Genomic DNA, 8,946 nt, shown 5'->3' on the forward strand with positions numbered 1-8,946 from the left:
TTCTCTGAACTCTTTCCCAGTTTTCCCCATGACTTCAGAAGTTCCCATCTTGATTTTGTTTACACAGAGCACCATCAGACAGTGTTACAGCTCCAGTAAATCAAGAAGCTGATGCTCTCCCTGTGGTACCTTCCCTGTTGGGACATTCCTGGTCCATGAGGCTTTAACTCACCTGACTTTTTCGTGTGGATCAGGAATGAATGGCAAGGTCTCTTCTCAGCTGAGAGCCCCAACAACTTCTCGAGTGACTCCAGCTGTAAAGCAGCACCTGTCTGTGACCCCCTAGGAAGCCCCCTTTTAAACACAGCAATCCTGTACTCTTATCCCTCATCAGAGGCTTGGGACGGACTGAAAGGGGGGAAAACCTCTAAGGCAAGAGTCCAAAAGAGGTGCTCAACTCCCACCTGAGCTTCAAAATACCCCTTTCTGTATGTTCTAAGGCTACCACATCAGATTTTCCCAGACATCCTTTTTTTTTTTTTTTTTCCCACCTAGACACTTTCAAGTAGAAAGAAGAGAACTTGTCCATTTATTTGGGGTTTCCAGGAATCAGGCAATAATCAGGCAATCTGGAGCCAGAGCAGGCTGACACAGCTGGAAGGCCGGAATGAGCACTCAGCCCAGCTGCACGTTCAGGGTATCCCTGTGCAGAGATCAGCACATCCAAGCTGGGCTGCTTCTACAGGTCCAGGCCCCAGGAAGACGAGTCAGAGCCGTCCAGCCTCTGGAATGTGCAGGACAAAGAGCCCCTGGCATGGTGTTGGCACAGCTGGACACACAGGCCCTCGCTGCTGTGCACACACTCACGGCATGGCACGAACGCAGGAGCCACACGGACACAGTTACAATGTGGGAGGGGATAATGACACCAGGAGTGTTCCCAAAAATGTCTCCACGTTCCCAGGCAAGCTCCAATGCTCTGCATCACAGTAACTATGACATTCACTCCTATCCCTTGAATTTTTCCATATAGAATACCAGGTTTACCTCTCTGTATGGCACAGACAGTGTTTCTGAACTGCTCCATAACACTGCAGTGCATCAGGATCAGATTCTGAGCATTTGTTCGGCAGCTGCTAAATGGAAAAGGAAGTTTTCTGTAGCTGGTGGAAACCGCTTTTGTTTCAGGGCCTCGGAGTTAAGGGTTGGTTTTTCATTGCCATCAGAAACCTCAGTAAGTGAGGCTAAAATAGCCAGGACTTCCTTTGTCTTCAGGGAAATGTCCTTGAGGAACAGAGAAACAAGCAACTGTGAATGTTGTATTAGGTATGATAATGTTTTCACATACACTTACAAAAATAATTAATCAATACAGAAAAAAAAGGAAATAATGAGAAATGAATAGCTCATTTAAAACAAAGCTCCATTTACTCTGAGGCAAAGCTGCACCAGTTCTTCAGCCTGCTCTTGTGCAGTGCTGGATAAAGGCAGCACAGCCGCTCCACAGGCTCCTCTCCTGGCCTTACTGAGCTCTGAGACTGAAGTCACTCAGCTGTGAAATGTCTAATAATGTATCAGACAGGGCAAGAAGTGAGAAAAGCCATCACGATGAAAATCAGGCTCTATAGCTGAGAAGCCTCCTCTCAGCAGGACTTCAAGTTATTGACAATACTATTGACAAAGCACTGAGCAAAATCCATGCCTTGTGGAATGAAACTGGGAAACCAGTCTAAAAATCAATAGACTTTTGGAAGTTTCTTCAGCAATGGAGTTACCCAACAAATAATACAAACCAAGTAAGTTATCCTTAAAAATCTGTAGGATGAATAAAAATGCTCATTTGTAACAAGGCAGAGGGTAAAAGAGACTGACTGATTTTCAGGGACAATTTTCCTCCTACACCCTCCTTCTGCCAAGATTTAGCAATAGAAGTAAGTTAACTAGATTTAAAAGTAAAATATTAACCTTAATGACTTGGCTGTCTGATTTATCTGGATCTTCTGCAGATTGAACAATTAGTTGTCCAATTTCCTTGTGAAGTTTTCCCATTGTCATTGCCTCTGTGTAAGAAAGAAAACAACACCACACAGTCACACAAAATCAGCTTTCCTGTGATATCCAGAAAAGCATTTGAATAACAAGCCAAATTGAGGAGTATTTTCCTGCCTACTCTTTGAAATCTACTGGTAAAGGCAGTAACTCGGCATATCAACAGGTATCTGCATCCAGCTGGAAGTCTCTTCCATGCAACTGTCTAACATGGATGCTGTGAAATCTCAATTGTGCATTTGTTGGAAGCAAAGGGTGTCTTTTCAAAGTCCAACTTCCAGCAGTGTTGCAATCAGACTAGAAGACAGAAGCTTACACACTGAACTTCTCAGAACCCAGATGGAAGAAGGATCAAGAGGGCTTGACCTACAGCCAGGTTACTGCAAACTCGGGAATAAATGGCCTCTAAATCCCAAACACAAACAGCAACCAACCTTTTACTACAGGGGAAACAGTGATCTCACTGTCTGCCAGATTCACATACACATCATAGAGGTCAGGCCTGCTGTTCACTTCAGAGTCTGTAAATCCAGCAATGTAACCTAGAGAGCAGAATTCAGCACGATTAGGACCCCCATAAACAAAACCACACCAAAACCAAGATAAAACCACGGTCCTACAGTCTGTTCTAAGAGTTCTTGACACAACAGTCACTGGACCCAGGAGGTTGATACTCTTGACAGTATCAGTCATTCAACGAGCATGTTCAGGAGAGGCTTCATTTCCAAGGAGCTTCAAAATCAGCTTCTAAAATTGCCTTGAACACGAACAAACCACTGACACTACAAGCAATATCATGAGGTTATCAATTTGGAATTTTAAACTCTCTTCCTACCTCGCTACTAAAATTACTCTTTTGCAAATGAAAAGGCCACTGGACTTTCTCATTTAAAAAATCACCCCTCTGGAGCCCTTTGTCAGGAAGTCAGGATTAAACTGGCATAGAGAAACAAACCCAGCAGATTTTCTGATTTACAGCAAGCCAGGTGAGCAAACTAAGAGCACTTTTTCTCTGTGGAAGGTGTTTAGAGAGCTGAAAAAAGCACACAGTAGAAATGCTGAAGATGAGTAGTCTTGTTGCTCATTATTCTGCCTAGAGAAGCCTCTTAATGGCCCTCTCAATGATGTGTCACGTTAAACTTTGCATAAAGCAAGGGCCTGTTCCTGGATTATGCATTCAGCCCTGCACACACACACAGCAGTGTGTCACACAGACCAAACCCCAATGAAGTCTACCCGTGCTTAGAGACCTCACTGGCATCAGCATCAAAATCTGCAACTTCAGAGCTAGGAACTCACAGAACAACAGGAAGATTCGGTTACAAGTGATGGGCACAAGCTGGGAAACAAAATGCAGTTTATCTCAAGTGAGCTGCTTTTGTGCAACAGGAAGACTTTCAGATCACAACATCAAAAAAGTCCCAAGGCTGCTTTGCATCTGTGATGAGGGATGGATAGACTGATGTGGATCCACCCAAACCCACCAGATTAACTAGTCATCTTCCCACACACTTGTTTAGTTGATTTGCCTTTTCTAAAGAAAATGATGCTGTTTAACTTTGAGCAATAAATAGCACCAATAGCAAAATAACCTTTTTTCCTCCCAAGTGCACTGGTGCTGCAGCAAAAGAAAGTATAATTAAATTTTCTTTGTATTTTTGATTAACAAATTATCACTACCTGTGCAGGCCTTTAAGGCTTCCACCTCCTCCTCATTTAGGTGCACGTATGAATGAAGAATTGACCAGTCTTGTCGATGCCACACTAAAGCAGGCAGGGTCCTGGGGGAATTGGACACACAGCAGATTTTTATTTATGCTATCTAAAGTGTCACAGGATGAAATGCATGCCATGAGAATAAACAGTTATGACTAGGTCTCAGTGGGGGTGGATATACAGGAATCAGAGAGATTTCTGCTCTCAGTGCAAGCAGAGCTTATTGCTCATCCAACCCTTAAATTTCTCTGGGCTGAGGAACACACAGCTAAAGCCTTTAGAGGGATTTAGCAGAATTTCAATAAACAGGTTTAAGAAAGATTTTCTTCCTTAAAATACGAGCTTTTCTCTTAATGAAGGTTCAAAATTTCTTGGATTCTGGGGAGGGGTGTGAAGGAAGGAACTGACAAAGTACCTGGTAAACTCCTGGATAGCCTCTATTCTAGGATGGTACACTACAATTCTCTTCTTTAACATCAGTGCTGTATACAGGATAACTGTTTCCATTCCAAACTGAGACACTATATCTAGAAAAAAAAGGGGAAAATCACTGTACAGAAGATATGCATGCTGATACTGGACTGATTTTTGAGGAAGCTAAATAATAACAGCACTGTTTAGCACTGTTACTTGAAGCACACAGGAAAACTGGATGGCATTTTATATTGTGGGATAAAATCAGAATAGAGGCTCGTGGCAGTAAATAACCTTTGATGGAACCAGCAAGGTAAGCCTTCCGAGCATCGAAATCCTTGCTGAGGAAAGAGCCGTTTTCTTCACTCTGGCAGATCCCTTTTGTGAGCACTGCAATGTAGCTCTCCATCATTTTAACTGGGCTCCCATGCTTCAGGTAGATCCTGGGTGAGAAGAAGAGAGCCTGCTATTTAAACTGCAAACATCTGAATATATGCATAGATATGAAAAATAAAAGGTTAAAAATCAGTACCACAAACAGCAATATTATGGGCAAGAATTCTTAATTTTGGACACCCAGTTGTGGTTTTAAATGCTAAACTAGAAGCCTTCCAACAAGCACACAAATACATGTCTGTCTTTCAGGGTATAAAACCACCTTGTATTCTTATTTCAGGTTCCTATTTTATGAAAGAAGCAACACTGGCTGAGATAGAAACACACCCCAAAGGTGTAGGCGTGTCCCAGACTAAGGATTCTTTGCAGCCTTATTGAAAAGCAACTACCATAACTCCTGTTATTGCATGTAGACCACTTGACCAGTTAGTTTTAGTTATCTGAGTATCATTTGACATTCTTCTGTACTCTTTGATGAAAGAAAAATATAAATATGTCCTTGACACTCATTAAAAAACCCCAAACACCACAAAGGAACCACACACCAACAGATCCCATCCAATTTTAGGTGTCTTCCACTGTAATAACCTATTTTACAGGTCGAGGTACTTCAGGAGCAGCACTGAAGCTGCCAGCCACCCATTTTCCATGTTACCCACACCGAGTTGCCAGCAGGTCGTCAGAACAAAGGCACCACAACGAAATGTACCCTCCAGCTTTGGCAATGTCTCCCTCTGCACTGGGCAGCAGCTCAGCCCAGCTGTACACACCTGCACAGGATCCTCGTGAAGGCAGCGTATTTCTCTGGGTTGAAGTCTTTGGCCGTCAGGACGATGGAAAAGTGGGTCACCTGTGCGTGACGGGCACAGAAACACACAGAGCTCAGTTCATGACCCACCACCAGCATTGTTTGTCACATCACTGACCTCACTGCACGACTGACAAGGCATTTCACTTAAAAACACCATAAAACAGTGAGCAGCAGCAGCAGCTCTAAGTTCCTCAGGGCAGGGATGGCTGGGTAATGTGACTCAGCTCTAGTACAGACTGTCTTTTGCTTAATCTACACCACAAGAGTTGCTTTTCTCTTGTTTCATGAGATTATTAAAAAAAAAAAAAAAAAAGAAATGCATTATTTTTCCCCACAGCAGGTAGGGAAATTCCATAATTTGTTGCTATGGAGGCAGACAGCATCAACACATTAAGAAAGAGACTGGAAAAAACCACACAGATAGCAGGGCCAAAAACAGAACTACTCTTTAAACTTCCTTAATCCAGTGACTGTGGGCTGGGACTGTATGAGCCTGGAAGTCTGCAGACAATGACCAGGCTCTCATGTCCTCCTCAAGCAGCATCTCCCACTGCTGCTGCCAGAGATAGAGCTGGGACACTTTATTTTATTTTATATTTTTTTCACCTTTAAGGTTTATAGGAAATGTAAGCTTGGAGTGAGGAGAGGCAAGAAATATTCTGTTGTGGGCATGTAAAATTGCCACATTATCATTCTGCTTAACAACATAGCATGAAATATGAAAACTGAACAACTGAATGAACAGTTTAATGATTTTCATAACAGGGAGAAGACAGAAGATACAAGCATATTTGCTGGCTTCCAGTAATGAAGGCAATGGAAAATAAAGTACCTATGTAACTTTACATAGAGGGAAAAAAAGCATTAAGTTCTATAATAACAAGATTTTTAACACAATGAAACAAACTTTGCAGAGAGAGACAAACCGCTGACAATGAAATACAGATTAACTAGAAATAATTTCATGAAAAAGCATTACCACGTTCACACACCTAATCTAAACTGGGTGATGAGTATCTCAATCATTCTGCAATTCCATCCAGTACACATCTTGGTAAAAAACAAAACGTGGACTGGTTGGACACCTGGATAAAAGCTGCATCTGTGAGCACACAACACCTCGAATCCCTTCGCTTCCTCATGTTTCCCTCAATGGGAAAACAGTGCTTAACCTGCAGAGGAAGCTCTGCAGAAATCTCCCCTGCATTCTACTGAAGAACCCCGCCAAGTCCTACCTTTTTCAAGGCTGGAGAATCCTGAACTTCCACAGTCGTGATGTAGAACCAAGACCTTTTGTACTGGCCAAACACAAACGTATGCAGCAATTTGTTCTCATCCGTGAGGCAGCACTTTCGCAGCAACAGAGTCCTCAGCTCAGCTGTTACAGACGGATAACACCAAACCCACAAAGCATCTCCGTTGGTGTCTTTTTCTATGGTGGAAAGATGTTCACTGTGAGAATGCCAAACAGCAGCAAGGGAGTAAATCGATGGGTTAATCAGGTTTGTTTCCTAGAACCAGATTAAAATTCCACTTTACCCTGACCCTAGACATCCAGCTCTGCCTCTACGGCTGGAGCCCGAGGGCAGCATCTCCGCTGCGGGCTTTATTATCGAAATGCTAATAAATATCCGCTCTTGACCCGCCTTACGAGGTCAGGGAAGCACCGGGAGTTTGAGTACACATCCAGTGTGAGCGAGGGATGGAGGAACAAGCCTTTTTACGGTTTTCCCCTATTTCTGATGTCGCAACACAGCGATGGGGAGCCGCGACTTTCAGGCACCCGGCCGAGCTCAGCGCGGCAACAGGCGGAGCCGGCACGGCCCTCCCGGCCGGGTCCGCAGCTCGGTGGGCCCCGGTACAACCCCGGCACCGCTCCGGCCCCCCTCGGGTCTGCCCCGGGACCCCCCCGGCCCGCGGGCCCTCACCGATGAGCCCCACGGCCCGCAGCAGCTGCGCCTCCGGCTCTGCCATCTTCGCCCCGCCGCCTTCCGCCCGCTCACCCGGCCCGCTCCGCCCCGGCCCGGCCTCCGCCCCGCCCGGCCCTCTCCGCTCCGCCCCGGCCCGGCCCGGCCCGGCCCGGCCCGCCTGGGGAACGCGGCTGGGAAGGCAGGGCTGTGGCCTCGCCCGCTGCGGCTCCTCCGGGCCGACCTGCCTGCTCAGCAGGGTCCGCATGTGGGGTATCTCCAGTGAGGAGAGATACCCCGCACCTGCTCCGGGCAGTCCGTGCTCAGTAACTCAGTAACCTGCACAGTAAAGAAGTTCTTCCTCGTATTCCCATGTTCCAGTTTCGGCCCGCTGCCTCTTGTCCTGTCGCTGGGCACCACCGAGCACAGCCTGGCCCCATCCTCTGCCCCTCCCTTCAGGTACAGACAGACAGTGATATGAGATCCCCGCTGTCCAGGGTGAACAGGCCCAGCTCCCTCGGCCTTTCCCCAGAGTGAGGTGCTCCAGTCCCCTCATCACCTCCATAACCCCCTCTTCTGCTGCCTCACACCGTAAGTCACAGGGCACAGTTCCTGGGAAATGTTACACAAAAGGAGGTGGCCCTGCTGGCAGCTGAGCTGTATCCCTAAGCACCCCAAAACACAGGCCTCCCTGTGCCTCTACAGAGTGGGTGAAGGCTGACTTGTGCCCAAGAGGCGGCTGAGTGAGGTGAGGAACACTCATGGAAGCAGAACAGCCATTCCTGAGTAACTCCAGGCATCAGCAAGGTTACTTGAAAATGAAAAGATCTCATTTTAAAGTTTGAAAGAACAATGGTACCTGAATGTTGGACTCCATGTCCTTAAAGGTCTTTTTTAACCTAAATGATTCTAGGAATACCATGGCAGAGAGCAACCACTCTCTGATTAGGAGAAGAAACTTCCAAAATACCTGGGATAAGCAGAGATCATCAGAAGCTGCTGAAGAAAACATGGAGTTCTGAGAGAGAGGCCAGGTCTGTCCCTGCCTGGCTGGGGAACACACTAAAGGGCAGCCTGCCATATGATCTTCATAAAGTCATAAAGTTAAAGCACACACATTTAATACACTCTGATACCATGCAAGAAGAGACACGAGGACTGAGGTCATAAAAGCTGCTTTGACACAAAATTGTCTTGATCCCAGGCTGGAGGGCTTTCAGGAACTTCAGGGACGTACAAAAAAAGTGGGATGGGCTCCCCAAAGGCAAATGGTGCTCTAATCCATCAATAAATACCAGGCAGCACACCCATCAGAGCTCAGGTGCCCCCCAGAGAAGGCTGCAAGGACTCAGGACAGACACTGGCTCTGGCCACACCGGCACAGGCAGGGGGTGCTGGCAAAGCTGCCACCCAGCCCTGGGGTTGTCTCTGGTAGTCACCTGACAGACACTGAAATCCATTTTATGAAGACAAGAAAAGCACGACTCAGTTCATTAATTTTATGAAGACTGTTCAGCACTATAAATAGCTCAGTGATGACTCTGCTTAAAGCAGCCAGTACTAAAATACTGTCATGTAAACCAATAGTGTGACCTGACGCAGAACACTGTGTACAAAACTGAACACTGGATCTCTAAGGACACCAGGACATGGAGAAAATTCCAAGTGAAGAGAGCCTGAAAAAGGAAAACTGAGGTTTTTTCTTCCTTTTTT

The 8,946-nt window shown here is 45.9% G+C and overlaps 1 protein-coding gene across 4 annotated transcripts; it reads right to left on the bottom strand.

The window, feature by feature from the left end:
- Positions 1–393: 393 nt before the first annotated feature.
- Positions 394–7,335, bottom strand: FAM45A (family with sequence similarity 45 member A). 4 transcript variants are annotated; one of them, XM_027890871.1, is made up of 9 exons: positions 7,255–7,335; positions 6,562–6,778; positions 5,286–5,365; positions 4,414–4,562; positions 4,121–4,232; positions 3,670–3,770; positions 2,424–2,531; positions 1,906–2,000; positions 394–1,224 (listed from the first exon to the last, which is right to left on the bottom strand). In XM_027890871.1, exons 4-9 carry the CDS (start codon positions 4,529–4,531, stop codon positions 1,048–1,050), a joined length of 711 nt encoding a protein of 236 aa, XP_027746672.1. In that variant the 5' UTR covers positions 4,532–4,562; positions 5,286–5,365; positions 6,562–6,778; positions 7,255–7,335; the 3' UTR covers positions 394–1,047. The 4 variants fall into 4 exon arrangements, with proteins under 4 accessions (XP_027746672.1, XP_027746671.1, XP_027746670.1 ...); XM_027890870.1 differs by having other exon boundaries at positions 6,562–6,758; positions 7,255–7,328; XM_027890869.1 differs by lacking the exon at positions 7,255–7,335 and adding an exon at positions 6,866–7,127.
- Positions 7,336–8,946: the final 1,611 nt, after the last annotated feature.

Source organism: Empidonax traillii, unplaced genomic scaffold (genome assembly GCF_003031625.1).
Source record: "Empidonax traillii isolate 1590-97213 ecotype Southwest subspecies unplaced genomic scaffold, ASM303162v1 scaffold301:size691294, whole genome shotgun sequence".
Classification (NCBI taxonomy): Eukaryota; Metazoa; Chordata; class Aves; order Passeriformes; family Tyrannidae; genus Empidonax; species Empidonax traillii.

Excerpts from the sequence above, each read along its gene's own strand:
- FAM45A (XM_027890869.1), bottom strand. The coding sequence starts at position 6,918 with ATGCTGCCCTCGGGCTCCAGCCGTAGAGGCAGAGCTGGATGTCTAGGG. Across the intron at positions 4,563-5,285 it reads TTCACGAGGATCCTGTGCAG|GATCTACCTGAAGCATGGGA; the intron begins GTGTGTACAGCT and ends CTTCTCACCCAG. Across the intron at positions 4,233-4,413 it reads CCTTGCTGGTTCCATCAAAG|ATATAGTGTCTCAGTTTGGA; the intron begins GTTATTTACTGC and ends TTTTTTTTCTAG.